The sequence below is a fragment of the Chaetodon auriga genome, chromosome 22 (genome assembly GCF_051107435.1).
Source record: "Chaetodon auriga isolate fChaAug3 chromosome 22, fChaAug3.hap1, whole genome shotgun sequence".
NCBI lineage: Eukaryota > Metazoa > Chordata > Actinopteri > Chaetodontiformes > Chaetodontidae > Chaetodon > Chaetodon auriga.
The window spans coordinates 5,753,959-5,771,103 of NC_135095.1; the positions used below are offsets into that span (position 1 = coordinate 5,753,959).

The following is a 17,145-nucleotide window of genomic DNA, read 5'->3' on the forward strand; positions in this document are numbered from 1 at the left end:
TTTTTTACGGTCAGGTGAAATTGGAAACGTCGCCTATTTCAGAGACTTATAGAAGCCATTGAAACCACACAGAGAATTATATGAGTTCTCATACATTTGGCAAAAATATTTAAATTTTCATTGCCTAAACGGAATTCTGAGACTCAGTATCAAGATTAAAAAAACAAAAAAAAAAAAAAAAACACGTTGAAGACGGACATTTTTTACAGTGTGGCACGCTCTGTGCCAAAAAGCGCCGGCGGTGCGCAGGAAGCCTCCAGATCACACAGTTGGATAGATGGGTATCACCAGCATGTGATCCGGCTGCTGAGTGTAGATGCGCAGCCTCTTCGATCTGACAGATCCGTCTTTAACACAACAATGTGATCCGGTGCAGATGAGCCGTCGCTCCTCCCGGGCTGTGGACTAACTGGAGTGACCTCGGGTGTCATTTGGGGATGATGGGGATGAAGGTGGTGGTGATGAATCCGGCTGTTTTTTCCTGCGAAAACCGCCAACTTTCACTCCCTCTTTTCTTCTTCTTCCTCTACTTCTCTCTGTGTCTTTAAAGCGCAACAGCATGCAGATCTCCCCGAATGAAGACAAGATCCCAGTAAGTACATCAGTATCCGTCCGCTTCACACCTGTGGACCAATCTGTGCCTTCTTTACCACCCAGTGTAATAGTTTTAATTATGAGGAATCCTCACTGTAAACCACTGTTCACGAAGTGATCCCGCAACTATTACTGTTGTACAGGAGACTATTTGATATGCAGGCAACGTAATGTACAGTAATAATGACGATTTTACCTTAGCAAAATATTGTTATTATTGTTTATTTCCTCAGTGTGACCCTATAATTAGGTAAACTGTTAACCATGTTAAAATATGGTATCACCAAACTGAGGCTCTGTAAAGAATTTAACAACCTTCTGGGAACCTCCAGGGAACGTCCTCCAGAGGTTTCCTTCAGCTTTTGCTAACATTTGCATCTTCTTGGAACTGACTAGGCTGAACCAAATGGGAATCTTCCCAGTATGTTATTTATAAAAAGAAAAAAAAACCATCATTGAACAAAAAATCCTCAGGGAACGCTCCAGGAGTTTGAAGGTAGCGGCCGTTGTGTGTTCTGTATAGAATGAATGTATGCAGGAAAACTTCTTAAAACTTCCAATGGGTATTATTATTTTACTTGACAGTAGACTGATGCTATGTTTCCAAAGTCTCTAGATATGTTTTCATTCCATTCTGGACACGTTTGTGCATGCATTCAACAAGAATTATTCAAATAAGTCATGTAAGTGAAGTAAATAAAATTGCACTATAGCAAACAGGATGTGATTTTGGACACAGCCAATATAAATTAATGATGAAGGTGTAAATTGTTCCACGAGGACTGTATCAATGAACTGCAGTGCATTCCCACACCATCGTTAAGAGTACAATGAACATAAATAGAAAGCGCCTGTGTTTGAGGGCTATAGATGTCAGGAGCTTTTAAACATTTGGTCTAATCTGGCAGTGGAACCAACAAAGCATGAGGCCATAATTTAGTATCATCCAGATCCAAGCTAAACTTCATGTTGACTGACAGCCAGGACCAGTAAGTGAGTCCCTTCAGCTGCATTTTCTGGTGTTTCTGTATATATGTATACCCAGGATGGTGAAACACATCATTAAAGCGGCAATAACCAATATTTCACACCAACAGTGTATCAAATGACTGTGTGAAAACAATGTTACGATATGAGGCGGGCCACTTGTAGTGACCTATAAAGAGTTAAAAACATGCTAACTTTTTACGCAAAGTGGAAAAGATGGTGTTTAAGTGCTGCGGTCACACCTTCACACCAATGCTGTGTTCACTTACTGCAGGTTTAAAGCATTTCTTGACGATAGCAGAAGATATTTTTTGTACACGTGTTAAAAAAGAGACAGGCATAGATAAAGCCATCTCTGCTGGCATTCATCTTGCTAGTTTTAGCAAGATGTAACCAATGGCAGAGCTGCAGTGACAGCAGTTTCAGGCCAAAGAAACGTGAAAAATTGAGCTAATACGTTCTACTCCGTGAGAAACTTGAGCTTGACTGTGCAGTTGTGCCACGTGCCCATCTATTTATACTTACACAAAGGATGTTGCATCATTTATTTTTTCAACCAAATAAAAACATAATGACTTCCATGCTATATAGCTAGACAAGCTAACGTAGGTAAAATGTCATTCCATTATTAGCCTGTTTTGCTGGTTAAATATTGCACTTTTATGAGCCGTCTGGTGGCCGGAGTTTGAGCAAGATGACATTCATTGGACTATAGTTACAAAAACAAGTCAATTTATTAGTCCAGTTCCAATAAATAAATTCAGACTGTGATTGTTGTTTGTGTGTTATGACACACACAGACAGCATAAATAGACTGCAGCATATTTTAACAATCTGTCCTGCTAAGTAAGAAGCCTCTCAGGAAGTTCAAAACAATATCCCATCATGGCCAGAGCCTACAGAATGTTCCCTCTTGTGCCCTCCATGTTTAGTCTCCCTCTCTACTTTCCCTTTGTCTAAATAAAGAATAAAGCTGCCAAAGGTGAGCTGACTGCCCACTCTGCTGCTGAAGGTTCTCACTTCAGTGTTTTTGAGAACCTGCCAAAAGCCACTTCTGCTTGCGTATGCTGACAGTGCAGTAGATGTTTAAGTTCATTCAAACACTTATTACATAACTCCACTGCTGCTTAAAGGGTCTGTGTATGCTGTCTTTAAACAGTTTGTATTGGTTAGATTGTGATACCTTGTTATGATTATTTTAAACAGATGAGAGGATGATGGAGATTTCCTGTCCATTTCCTCCATCTCACAGCAGTTTCAATGGTTGGCACTCCTGTTTTCATAGAGTACTTGGTGTATATTCTGCATTCCCTCATCATATCTCTTTGCTCCCTACAGGTTGTGGGTTCAACTTCAAGCCCTCAAGGCAGCGGCGAAGGCCTTTGCTTTTCTGATGGCCGGCGGAAAGTCGATTACGTTTTGGTCTTCCATCAGCGGCGGCACAGCTCCATACGATCTCCTGCCAGCACCTCAGTTTCACATGACAGGTTATCCATTGTTTCCAATGGCAACTTTCCCCCTTCGGTGGGCTCCGACGCGGCGGCAGGAAGAGGAGGAGAGGCCGCGAGCGTCGGTGAGGTGTTCGTGGAGCTTGGAGGTGCAGGAGGGAGCGAACCAACGGAGCCGGCTGATCATGAGATGCGTCTAATCAGACAGGAATTTGAAGCCAACCTGCTGGAGGCCGGCCTGGAGATTGAGAGAGACAGAGAGGTGAGTGTGCATGAATGGCCATGCTAATGTATGTGTTCTGCCCTTCCTTTCCTCTCCAAGACACTGTATTGACACTTAAATTGCTGCATACCTTTTAAAAATCATATTATCATAATGCAGTTGTGAGTAATGAGTTTGGTGAAAATTCTTCGTTGCTGGTGGATTCAAAGACTTACAAAACTCCTGATTAGCAACCTTTTAAGACAAGAAACACAGAAACTTCCATCACAACACATTTGCTCGTCCTGAGAGTTTTTCAGACAACGTAAGTCAAATTTTGGAATTTAAAAAGCTGTTTGTCAGCCAGCTCTTGAATCACCCTTGGACACATATTCTGGGAAAAGTTTCAAGTAACAGAGCCCTTGCTCTGATCTGCATTGGCATGCAACAAAAGGTGCTTCAGTGTTTGCTGTTGTTTTTAATGCTATTCTTTTCTGAGCTGAAACCAGATGTCACCAGGTCACTGTATCAGGGACATGAGTTAATAGTCAACAGTTAACTTCGCTTTGCTCATTTTTGGTGTTTTGGGGCCAACATAACAAGCTGTTCACATAGGATTAAGGAATTATCACCTTGGTTGATATGGTATGGTGATATAATTAAGACTCTAGCAGACACGGGCACGCACTGATGGACACCTTTTTCCTTAATGAGAAGGAGAAAGGTACCAAAGCCCCACCTCTTCACATTTGGAATCATTGAAAAGCCCTAAATGTTCTCTGTAGATAGCAAAAGGAGTTAATTCAGTAGTATGTAGTGGGTGGGAGATATTCAGGTTTACAAATGTCCTCCGCAGAGGACAAATTTGAACTACTGGCAGTCAGGAGGTTAAGTAGGCTAAGAAGCATTAGCAGGTAAGGATGTTGAACTGATATTTGGGAAAAAAGCATTGTTCTTTATTAAGATGAACCAGTAAGCTTAACCAGGATTATAACTTCAGACATTAACCAGCAGTCTGTGATTTGATTCCCAGCTAGTTTTTGCTGACTTCACAGGATTTTTTAAGATAAATCTCAACACAGGATCTGATGTAACTCCTTCATGAGTTATTTAAGGTGGGCGCCTACATAGAAACCTGGTTCAAATGGTAGAGGAAAGAGGTGGGTGAGACTCGAGGTGTTGTGAGGGATGTAACGCGGCTATTAGACCAGCAAGAACCTAGTGTCACGAGGTTTTTATAAAACCTTTGAAATTTGTATTTTCTGTGTTAGGCATCATGTTGTGCTGCCTCACTCATCTAGCTGCTGTTGGATAAAATAACAGAAGCACTACATGAAGAAGAGAGGATCCAGAGGAGTCGTTACATTCTTGCTGATGATCAATGTGTGTCATCTTAAGAGCAAACAAAGCACAGACACAATAATAGATAAGGCATGCTGAGAGATCCACCTGTGTCTTGTGTACCTATAGTGCGACACAGGTACTGTGCACTCATCAAAATCAAAATACGTCTTCTCAACAAGAGAGATCAATTTTAATTTGGGCATCCATCCAAAATCTAATTTCTGGTTCAAAAATGGAAAGATCCATTCTACACTCAAAATTTTGGGCTTTGCTGCTCGATGACACAAGATAACAGTTTATTCAAATGACCAGAAAATAGACTTTTTTGGCTTCTTTTAGCAGAGTTTTGGCAGAGTTAACCCATAATACATGGCCAGCATCCTACGGAAACTCTACGGAAGGGGCGAAACCCTCCGATGGTTCCTTCTTTCTTGAAGGAAAAGAAAAGGGGGACCAAAGAACAATTCAATCAAAAACCTCTGTCACAGAAGCCTTGATAGAAAATCCTTCACAAAGTGGTATTTAAAGAAGTTCTGTGTCAGAACAGCTTGTATCCAGGGCAACACACAAATGCGTAACTCGATGCAAGCTGCACCAAACCTGCAAACCTGAGAAATGAAGGAAAAAAAAAAAAAAAAAAAAAAAAAAATCAAGTCTGATGAGTCATTCAGCCTTGTTCCTTCTTCAAGAAACACTTGCTGGAAGACACAGGGAACCTTGAACCAACAATATGTACTGCCAATAGTGTGGATGTGTGTCGATCCTATGGAAAATGTAAAGACTGATGATTGTTCCACATGGTCAAATTATATCAAACACACCGTTTTGCCCTTTATGGAACCAGATTAGACCAACGTTGTGGATCTCCAAACATTTGAACTGAGCTCAGAGAAGCATTTTAATTGCATCTTCACATAAGATGTAGCTACATCTCGTCACATATAGAGATACACTGAGGTCTGCTCATGTTTTTTTAAAAATTTTCATTGAGTCTTTGACCCACACTGCTCACATTTACTACTGTTTTCTACCTATGATTCAGTTACTTACACTCCACACTTTCTTTTTCACGTGATGTTTACGTCGTTTTGTGTCTACCACCTCGATATATTACTGTTTATTTTGGAGTCTGAATCCGCACGAGCGCCTGATGGTTTCATGTGAGCCGGCAGACTTTAACTCTACTCGCTGCAGCCAACACAGCTGCTGCGCTGACCTCTTTGTATCGATTTACTAATTTCGCCTGAAACGGGTAATTTTGTTTCCTCATGTGCAAACCGCTTCGCTGTGATTGTGTGTTACGTAGCAACCAGTAGTCGTGTGTGAGAGTGTGTAGTTCAGTCTTGGATTGTGTGTGTGTGTAGTGGCTTGGCAGAACACACAGTCTGTGTGCTGCAGGCCCACTGCCACAGAGACGTACAAATGTAGCTATTGTTAAAGTTCCACTTGTTACCAGATGAACTGCCGCTGCTCTTTGGCTCCGACACTATGATGAATTATTTGGGACAGTGAAGTGTCGCTCGCTTCAGCTGTTGGATGCCGCAAGGAACGGCCCTGCAGTTTTGTGAACTGTCACATTACAACAGTGATGCGATGCGGTTACCAACAGGCTCTTCAGCGTTCAGGGATGAATTATCTGCTCTTTAAATGCAGCATAGTAGGACTTGTGTTCGGGTTCAGTGTGTGTTTGTGTGATACCTATTCCACTAAATACATGTGACTGTGAGGATGTGTGTGTGTGTGCTGGCTGGCTGCCAGTTGGCAGCGTGTGAGGTCTGCGGGCTAGTATTAATCAGATTGTTGACAGTGTGGCCATGGTGCCTAAGCCGGGATGAGATTATCTGACTGAGTGATAGCTCCTTATCTCATCTCATTGATAGAGGGGTAGATCAAATCTGCTGCTGCGAGCAGCCAGTATGAAGAGGAAGACTTGCACTTCAGTATCCCTCACTTGAATGTAGTGACGGGTACAAAACAACTAACAAACATAGTTACACTCCTTCCATCAGAGTTTTAGTAGGTGCTGGCAGTGAGGGTTTTGGAGGTGCAGGTTTGCTGCTCACTTAATCATCATATAGATACAATCAGGAAAGTGACAATCCGGAACACATTTTGTCACTGTAGTCTGTGCAGATGATAAAATAATGCAGCAAATCAAAGTTTTTTTTTTTACTTGTTTGACACATTATAAATCATGAAGTTCATGCTGTGCCAGCATCAAAACGGACTGTATCTGCACCCGAATCATGCAAACACTGAATAAACTGTTAACCTGTTGCCTAATAAGGGCAATATATGTGTGCCAACAAGTTTTAATATGCATTGTAGTGCTTTGTGAGGGATTAAGGTTAATATAAAAGTTTGGTATTTAATGATTAACCTCAAAATTCACTTTACTCCATACCTGCTGTTTAGCATTCTTCAGCTGTTAGCATATTTGAGTAGGACTCCTCAGTCTGGCTCCGTTTCTTGCTGCAGGTTGAATAATGTCAACAAGGTGCTGTTACACTGTTTTTATTGTTGTAAGAGTTGGCCCCGTCTCACTCAGTCTTGTGGCAGCAGGTGTTTTAATGGATTTAATATGACTTACTGGGGTTTGGCCAAGTCTGAAATGACTGGAGTTTATCTTGAGCCAGCACTTATTATTTAACCATTGTTTAGCATAGCAGCACCACTGCAGTAGTAAGTTATTACATGAAGTCCACAATGTGTTTCAACTGCATCATTACATGACTAATTTCATAGAACATAAGTGGAGCCACGTTAAACACATTAAGTGGGTTAATCTTTTTAAGCCCTTCCACATGTTAGCCGTTGTGTTTAGATGAAAAAAAAAGTTTTTTTTTTTTTAATCTGTGCATTGTACTGAACCAAATTCTCGTGTTTGTCACCAACCTGTGTGACTTCACATAAACTGGATGCTCAAAAAAACCCGAACGTCTTAATGTCCAACTTGTTGACTGAGTCTGAGGATTATTGAGCTCACCTTTGATCTCTCAGGGACATCCTCTTACAGAACACTTTTAATTAAATCAGCGCTCGATGTTAATTTAAGGAGTGGAGCTGGGACTTCTGAGGAGTTCAGTCTGTGGGGGCTTGGGAAACAGAATGAGCAGGATTAACTGTTTTTGGCAAGACGCCCCTTTGATAGAGAACCACTCTCTCCACACAGATTGCTTAACAGGTAGCAGACCAGCACACTCGTCTGCATTACACCTCCATGTTTACACCACTGTGTTGTAGAGAAATGACAATAATCACACAAAATATTAAAGTCAATGATGACTGAATGTACACATTGTTCTCTTGGAGGGGAAGGCATGGGTTGAAGCTTAAGTATGTACCCATGATGGTGAATATCACAGATAGTGTTTGAACCACAAAGATCCTTAAACATGTAGGGAGCAAGTGGCTGGAGCCTATCCCAGAATGCACTGGGAGAGAAGCTGGATACTGGCTAACACATTTACCAATTCACCTTACCCACATGTGTTTGGAGACAGGGGTACTCTACATTTTACCCATTCACAGCAAACTATTCAATCACTGAAAGGCAGCAGGAAAAAAAGGTTTTGAGGCTGCTTTTAGAAGAGATGATTGTCTGCGGCGGCAATTAGGAGTATAAAGACTCGGACATGAGGTGTAAACACAACTGTTACTGTGGCAACTCCAATCTCTACATATCAGGGATGAGCACAAAGTGAAAATACCTTTTAATTTTAATTTAGTACTTCATGCTAGATTAAAAGAGCGGTATTGGCTTTTTTTTTCCAGCATGCTCTGCGTCTGATGTTTCAGCTGTACAGCAGAAACCTGGAGCGTTTCATCCTTTAAATGAACAAAACAAAACAAACAGCAGCAGGTTTTAGCGACCGTTGTCACAGAAAATGATCAGTTAAGATGCGTTCCAGTTTGTGCGATTCAACAGGTCGTGTGTACTTGCAGAATACAGCAGCCAGTGTGTGCAGGTTGATGCCAGCATCCGCCCACCTGCAGGTCTGAAGGAGAGCCTGTAATGTCAGCCCCCCTGCAGCTGTTACCTCAGTTCAAAGACCTCGCTAATAACCACCTTTCATGCTGGTTTGTCTTTGCGTCTTTGTGTTCGTTTGTCTTTCTCTGTGTGATCCATCTCGCCTCCCTCTCAGTCTCCATCACTTTATGGTTCACTCTCTACCCAGCCATCCCATCGCCCAACCGATCACCCTCTCATATTCGATGCCCCCCCCCCCCCCAATCCAAAGACGCCCCCAGCTGCGTCCTACTTCCCCCCCTACAGAGATAAAGAGCTAATTGGAAATCCCTCTACTAATTAACCTTCTCTAGGCTGAAAGGTATTTATAACCTCTTCTTTTTGATGGAGAGATAGAAGAGGAGGGAAGGGAAGGAGGAGGAGGGAAAAAAGGGGCGAGAGTGCTGAGAAATGAGTGTGAGCAAGCGGGTGAATGTCATGGATGTTGTTAGACGTTGGGCACAGGTAAGTGAGGGAGGAGAGCGAGGTAGAGCTGTAGTAAAGTAAAGAATGAGGCAGCTGTAGCAGTTTAACACCTTGAATCATTGCTAATTTCTGAATGTTGTGACAGAACAATAAGCAGCAGGAGCAGACAAGAGCATCACTGAGGAGCTATCAGACCTCCACTCCACGCATTTACATGCAGTCAGATGTCAAAAAAGAGGGTTTTTGGTGATTGCATATAGTGTGGGTGTGAGAGACCAGTGGAAAATGAACTTCCAACATGTTAACGTTCTTCAGGAAGAGGGAAGTGGACAGGCAAGCAACAGGGCTTATGGGTAATGTAGTCTAATGAGGCATAACACTTGCTTTGGCAACCCCACCACTACCAGTGAGATACAGTCCAGCAGAATTATTTTTATTAACATATATTAAGACACACACACTGCTGCCAAGCTTATCAGAACATCAGAACATCACTCGCACTTCACGCTGCTTAACATAGCCAAACGCACACACACACACAAGTCAGAGCACACTTAATAGCTGTGGAAACACATTTGGCATTTTGAAAAGGAGTTGTGTGTTCGTACTGTAGATTTAGTCAAACACACACACACACACACACACACACACACACACACACACACACACACTCTCTCTCTCTCTCTCTCTCTTTAGGATGTCACATTTCTTCACAGAGTAAGAAAAATGGCCAGAAAACGGCATCAAATGTGAATGAGATTGACGCAGCTATAAGGCTGTTGTGAGTCGATTACTTGTTGATCAGCATATTTTATACAGCATTATTTTATACAGATGGCCTTCGTTGCAAGTTAAAACATTAAAACAAACCTACGAGTTACCTACAGACAGTTGTCTTTGCACATTACAATGCATACAAGGTCAGGTGGCTTTGCGCTCCGCTGCATGTCTTTGTATGATTAAGGACTGTCGACGTGAGCGAGGCAGAAGATAATGAAATATAAGAAGAGCAAGAGTGACAGTTAGTGAGTCAGCCAGTCAGTCAATCAGTCAGTGAAACAGTGTCTAGCGGGTAGCAGAAGGTACAGTAATATATATGTGAGGAGGGGTGGTGGTGCTGCGAGGGAGTGAAAGATCTCAGGAGAGTAGGAGTCGAGAGAGGAGAAAGGGAATCGTTTCAGGTTTCCGTCATTTGCCATGCCACCTTTCTCTTGTCACTCCCCCCTCTCACAGAAGCTGATGGGGGTCTGAGGAGGGTAAGGTTACCTGGCTGTCGTCCCCTGCTGCCTCTGCTCTCATTCATTTCTCTCCCTCAAGCCGCAAACAAGCTCCATCATGGCTGCTGCATAGTTTCCTTTTTTTTTTTTCAGTTAAATTTTCAACTACAAAAGGCCAGAAGGAGGTTTGTCAATTCACTGATGTTGAGAACTCAGTCACGTACCTCCTGATGCTATTTGGAGCTGCCAATTATCACATTTTGCTAATGCATCTTAATGCTAAATAATAATTCAAGTGTGGGCACTGGACCATGATTCATTAACAGAGCAAGCTCGATGAGGATTTAATTTCACATACAGCAAATACATTATTTGTGTTTGGTGGAGATGATGTTGGAACAGAAAGGCATCCAATGTGTCAGGAACAGGCTGCAACAGCAACGCAGTGAGGAAGAAGAGCTCCAGGCTTTGCTTTAGGAACAGAGGCTACATTTATCTTTCATAAACACCAGTAACGCTACTGGTTAGCCAATGCGTTTCAGTGGGTCAGGCTGATGGCAGGCATTGGCTGTGTCTGGTTTAGATGTCAAGTATAATTTGGATTGAGGAGCGCTGGGTACTCTGAAATGTGGAGTTGCAGCTCCAGATGCCACTTTTGAGGTCTGAAGGCAAAAGCAGCTGAGAAGCAACTGACTGGAGGGAAGCACAGCACATACTGAGGTCTTTCCTGCTTAAGTCTGTCGGCTATATTGGATTGCAGAACAGTACTGACAGATGGTCTGGTAAACAGGTAGTTCCAGCCAAGCAATCTGGTAATATATTTTCCAATAAAATGAAAGTTTAAGGTTGAAAAAAAAAAAAAAGTACTTTTTAGTGGCAAACTTTGGTTCAGACACTTTAAAGTGCATGTGCACAAGAATGTGCCTGAGTACCTTGTTTGAGATCAATCTGAAGAAACAAGGACATAGACACACTTGACATATATGTAGCATTGTACCCACTGGGTGGGACCACATTACTGGGTAGACACGTTTTTTTTTCTTTTGAAGGTTCCTGAGTCATTTACACAAACTAGATCATATGTTCACATGGTGTTTTGTTTGTTTTTCAGTTAAAGACCCACGGCCCCAGCTTCACTCGAATCCATGCTCCCTGGCCGGTGCTGTGTCGAGAGGCTGAGTTTCTCAAGATTAAAGTCCCCACGAAGACGGTGAGATCTCAGCATCAGTTCTGATGTTTCTGGGTCCATGTCCAGCACTTGTTGGTGAATTCTGGCTGTTTCTCTGGACTGATAATTCAATTTCTACAGGGCCGCTCAGTGTTTTAGAAAAGTGTATTTCCTTCAGAGCTGTAAGGCACTTGGACATGAGAGTGTAACAAGTTGACTAATTCTATGTTGTGTGTTTCATCAGAGTTATGAGCTGAAAGAGGAAAGCGGTTTCGGGTCCAGTGTGAGCACATTGTGGAGGAAAATGAACCAGCCTTTCCAGCCCAAAGTACCTCACCAGGACCACGAACGCACCAAGTTTCTGTCGCATTGCTTCTCCAGGGACAAACTCCACCTGTGAGACACACACACACACACACACACACACACACACACACACACACACACACACACACACACACACAGGCTATCATGACTTCTTTTGCTGTTAGAAACACCATGATATTTGGCTGAAGTCTGATTGTGCATACACTATATAATTATGTAGAGATGCACACACAGATAATTAACATATGCATCCATTTTTTTTTTTTTTTTGTGAATTGCTTGTGTTGCTTTCAGGTACAACATTACATCTAAAGACACATTCTTTGACAACGCCACAAGGGGCAGAATTGTAAGTGTTTAATCTGCATGTCTTCCATGTGGTATGTTTGTCCAGGAATAGCTCGTATTGCCAGTCTAATACTCCTACATCTTTCTTAGGTGTATGAGATCCTGAGACGGACGGTGTGTGTACGAACCTGTCAAACCATAGGTGAGGTTAAAAAACGGTTCATGGGCAAAACAGTGTGTGTCTGGGAGGAGTTTGCATTGGACCTGTTGTGGTATAGATCACTGGTTCATACTTTCACACCTTCCTCCGAAAAGCCGGTGAAGCTGGAGTAAACACCAATAACAGGTGAAGTAATAGTTGAGTCACAGGAAATGAGCAACATCTTGATCAGCCCTAGCAGACAAAGTGTTTGTATTGTCCCTTTAAGGGTGAGATTAAAAAAGGGAAAGCAGGTGTAGCGGAACACTTATGTAACATCTCTGGCTGTCGGTTACATTATAAGGTTGTGCTGACGCTCTCAGATCCAACGAGACTGTTTGATAGACTGCAGGTGAAGTGGGAGGTGATACTGATATGCCTGCTGGGAGTTCAGCGGGGAGGTGAGGTGCAGTTGACACAAAGAAGGAGTACAGTGATTGGATAATGAGACCTACATCTTTGGAAGCCTAATTTGTTGGCGATTTGTTTCATTTGGGCTTTGTGGCAACACCCTGCCCATCACCAGGCAGATCCCAGAATGTGGCTTCGCTCAAAGTCTATGAAGACGGCAACAACAGCTACAAAAGACTCTAACTATGTAAGACACACAAAAGATGACAATATGAGTTAAAATATAGGTCGAACACTGTCTGAGACATATAAATCCTGCAGACCGTCAGCATTCAGGTCAACATTAGCCTTGCCTTAGTGTTTACATCTTGGTAGATTTTAATGACGTGCACATAACGTCTGCCGAGGCATTCATGAGAGCCATCAGTCCCATATAGAAAGCTGACACCCGTTTCACTTCCAGTGCTCCACCATATGTCTGGTTGGCTTCCCCATCACAGCAGAAGGTCTCAGCCAGCGGGTACCGATGGAGCTGCAGGGGAAGAAGGGAAGCGAAAATAGAGTTGCATCTCTTTAACCTCTATTTTTTCCTCCCTCTTCATTATTGGTGTATGAATTTTGTCTCACAGGCAGAACCCTCTCCCTGTGTCTCTGCTGCCCTCCTCCATCTCCTCCACAACTGGGTCAGGCTTCCTGGGTCAGGCTGAGATTGAAGCAAAGGCCTCTGGGAGTTGTGGTTGTTTCTAGCCGGTTGAGTGAGAACTTATGCATTTGTATGTGTGTGTGTGTGTGTGTGTGTGTGAGGGAGAGTGCTGGTCGTGAGCTTCATTAATAGCACAGCTAATCACTGCATAGTTCCCAGTTCCCCTTTGAGGCACCGATATTTAATTGATTAATTACTTTGATGAAAGAGCCAGCTGCGTGTGCCAGGTCATCTGACATATCAGACCCACAGGTCAGGCTGTAACTTTCCACATGAAATTTTCCAAAGACTAAAAGTGGTACCTACGTAACCCAATCCCAGCCTGCCTGACACTGAAAAACTGAATTAAAGCAGTGCAGGCTGCAGGGCGAGGCCTGACGTCTCCACCGCGTGCAGCAGATACAGATACATGGTGGCTAAATTAGCCTCCGTGGCCGGTGTGAATACAGGAAAATATAATTCTGTTTTTAGCTGGAGATGATAAGAAATAGTTATGTAATTGAGGAAGTTTGGAGCATAATGTCAAGGGCCGAATTCACAACCACGCCGCTGAAGTGTCCTTGAACACAACGCTGAATCTGAACTAGTGACAAGAGGAATTTCATGCTCAGGAACCAATAAAATATCAGGACAGGGCAGCTTGCAGTACTAGATGTAAGAAAGATAACAGAAGGTGCTCTTTTCCAATGTCTACCACTTTATTTCACGCCACATCTTGAAGCCATTTGGCGTAAACCGACGGCCGCTGACTCAACTATTACTTCACCAGCTGCTTGGATTTCTGGTTACAAACTCAATCTTCAGCCCAAACTGTTTTGGAGGACAAAAAGTCTCACGCTCCTGAAGTCTCAAGACATATAAAGGTTAAAATATCATGACGTCTCTCCAGTGGATACAGAACATGATTGACATAAAATGTACATGAAAGATTGAGTGATTTGGATGACGGGGCAGAGGGAGAGAAGCACCCTCAGAGTTGTGTCATTGCTCTGCTCTCTCTGTCTCTCTCTTCCAGGCATCAGCACATTGATAGCTAAAGGCGTGTACGACGCTGCCTTCCCTCTCCATGATGTAAGTGTCAGGTTTGAATTCCCACATGTCGGCCTTTTGGTTTCAGTTTATTTCCCTACAGTTTGCAGTTAAATAAGACCAAATTCAGATTTTCAGCAGCTAATACTCACTAATGTGGAAGCTATCTACAGGAGAGGGTCCTCAGAACAATCCCTGATCTCCACTTCATTAATTTGATAATAGCGACTGAGTGAGAGACAGCACTGTGATATATTTCCTGTCTGAAGCAAGTTTTGAGTCTCTGCAGCTTGATTTCCTCCTGAAGTAGATTTTAACAATCCTAAAAAGGGAACATTGTTTTAAAATCTGTGCGCGTGAGAATGTGCTGCCTGATTTCCTCTTTTCTTGCTCCTCAGGGTGACTACAAGGTCATCGGACACCTTGAGGAGAGGAACGACAGACAGGTAGACATTATCTTCCTCTGACGAATGAAAAACTGAAAGTTCACTCCAGTAGACTATCGCTGCTCCGGCACTTCAGAAGGTGACCTTGCTAATGTGCTACGGCGCTGGGGCCGTTTAGTATGCTACAAGACAAAAACACCTGTCATCTCCAAGTCTGGACCTTTTAAACTTCCAACAGCTGACAAGCCAGGCAACCTGCACTTCTCTAAACAATGGTTTCATCTTCTCTGAGATTGTTCCTCCTTCCCATCTGTCTAACACTGTCACAGATTGGAGTTTAAGTTCAGTAAACATTTCTGAGAAGCAGAGCTGCGCTCGGGGCAGAGAAGCAGCGTTCACTGACTGACTTGAATTTCAAAGGATGGAGCTAAACAGAAACTGCTTTTGGAGTGAAGGTTAGCAACGTGAAGAAGATAAAACAGCAAAAAAACAAAACAAAACAGTGAACTCTGGGCAGAATGTAAGTGAGAAATATCAATAGCAACCTCTTCATTCAACTGTTCAACCAGAAAGTCTGTTGTGGCGGGATGATGATATTCTTATTATCTTCCTCCTCCTTTACCTTTTCCTCTCTTTGCTTTGGGATAACGCTCCTCAAACTGCAGTTGTCTGGCTTCATCCACTGAGGTTTAGCTCAACCCATCAGATTATGGCTGCCTCCAGATCAGCTCTGCCTCTGAGGACTGTTTGTTGATTTTCCACCTGCCGCACCTGGTAAACGCACATGACAGCTTCCACCCACTCTGACTCCATCTCTGTCTCTCTCTCTCCTGTCCATCATCAGGTCCTGCATGACGAGTGGGCCAGATACTCAGCCTTTTACAAGTACCAGCCCGTTGATCTCATCAGGTGACCCCAGAACCGACACGTGGAAATCACATCAGTTCCTCTTCAGGCCTTAATGGTTTTGTTTCATCAGCTCAACATAACAGAAATCATAGACGTCTTACAGCCGATCAGCGAAAGAAAAGTTCATTAGCTTTGTTACTTTGCAGATTTTACCTTTGAAATACAGTCACTAACTAAATAGAAACTAGAGCATAAAAGTTTAAATCACAGATTATTAAGACAGACGTTTGAGTGCCTTTTTGTACTACCCCCAGCAAGTGACACCAATCAAATGCTTGTGTGTAGGAATGATTAAAGGCCCTGAAATCGTATTTTCTCAATCAGCCTCTTACTATGAGTCATGCACACAAATCTTTCAGCCAGAGCTCGAACGGTTTGGATTCTCTCATGTGAGAGATTTTCTGTATTTCTTGTTTTTCTGTGAGCTGTTCTCACTAACTTAAAGTTGGGAAAACGTGATGGTGCACCAGTCAGGAAAAAGAGACATTTAAATCAAAATGGGATGACTTTTGTGGGGTGCTTTCCTAATGTTTCTCGATCACTGTCAGTCAAATCTCATCAAACCACCCCTGACGCAGATCAGCTGTGTTAAACTATAATAAATAATACCTTAGAATGCTGTTTTCAACACTAAAACCTTGATTGTTGCACACTATAGTGGATCTTTAATGATACAGAGAAACACTAAAGATTTAAAATCATGTCTTCTGGGGCTTCTAGGTTAAAGTTGAGTCCAGGTCTGCCAGCATAGGAGGCAGAGTTTGCTCACATCTGAGCATCGTAAAAAGCTCAGCATAGTGAATGAAAGCCCTAAATAAAAGATTAACACCTCTTACTCCGTTCTAGTGTTTTATTTTTAACACAGCATTAGGAGTCTCACTCCTGTGTTGCGTGCTGCTTAATTCTCCACAGTCTGCTCTGCCATGACCATGAACGCCACTGTCACTTTCATCTCCTAATACCTGACCTCTTACCCCACAGGAAGTACTTCGGGGAAAAGATCGGTCTGTACTTCGCGTGGCTCGGTGTTTACACCCAGCTGCTGATACCAGCCTCCATCGTGGGGATCATTGTTTTTGGCTACGGGGTGGCGACAGTGGATACTAATATACCCAGGTACTTCAAAGTGCATCGCAGCCTCATTTGTGGAAGAAAACAATTGTTAAATCCTACATTTCAGTTCAATCAATGTGCAGAAAATTAGGATTTCCTCCTCCCACAATTTAAATGTATGCACACATGCCCTGACATACACACACTAGACAGGGATTGCCCAGATACCTGCTGTATCTGGCTTTAGTCAGGGGTGTGTGGGAGGATCACAGAAGGTACGGCTGGCAGCGTGTGTGTGAGCGTGAGTGTGTCATGAAGTAAAAGGTTGATAATTCAGCCTACACTGACTATGAATAGGGTCACAGCAAAGAAAGGGGGGATTGTATCGTGCTTTTGTGTTAAAAGTTCCATTCATTTCTCATGGCGCTGAAGCCATAACGGCAATGCAGAACTTCATTTAATTTTCATCCTTTTTAAGGTTCTGTGCGGCCTAAATCTTGGTTTT

The 17,145-nt window shown here is 42.8% G+C and overlaps 1 protein-coding gene across 1 annotated transcript in view; it reads left to right on the forward strand.

Annotated features, from left to right (window-relative positions):
- Nucleotides 1-258: 258 nt before the first annotated feature.
- The window catches only part of ano2b (anoctamin 2b), a 50,059-nt gene continuing 33,172 nt past the window's right edge, over nucleotides 259-17,145 (forward strand). The window contains exons 1-10 of the mRNA XM_076722313.1: nucleotides 259-592; nucleotides 2,920-3,291; nucleotides 11,339-11,437; nucleotides 11,640-11,791; nucleotides 12,017-12,071; nucleotides 12,161-12,212; nucleotides 14,279-14,334; nucleotides 14,691-14,738; nucleotides 15,523-15,587; nucleotides 16,569-16,703. Coding sequence (XP_076578428.1) covers nucleotides 560-592; nucleotides 2,920-3,291; nucleotides 11,339-11,437; nucleotides 11,640-11,791; nucleotides 12,017-12,071; nucleotides 12,161-12,212; nucleotides 14,279-14,334; nucleotides 14,691-14,738; nucleotides 15,523-15,587; nucleotides 16,569-16,703 — 1,067 coding nt within the window. The 5' untranslated portion in view covers nucleotides 259-559. The remainder of the gene's footprint in view (nucleotides 593-2,919; nucleotides 3,292-11,338; nucleotides 11,438-11,639; nucleotides 11,792-12,016; nucleotides 12,072-12,160; nucleotides 12,213-14,278; nucleotides 14,335-14,690; nucleotides 14,739-15,522; nucleotides 15,588-16,568; nucleotides 16,704-17,145) is intronic.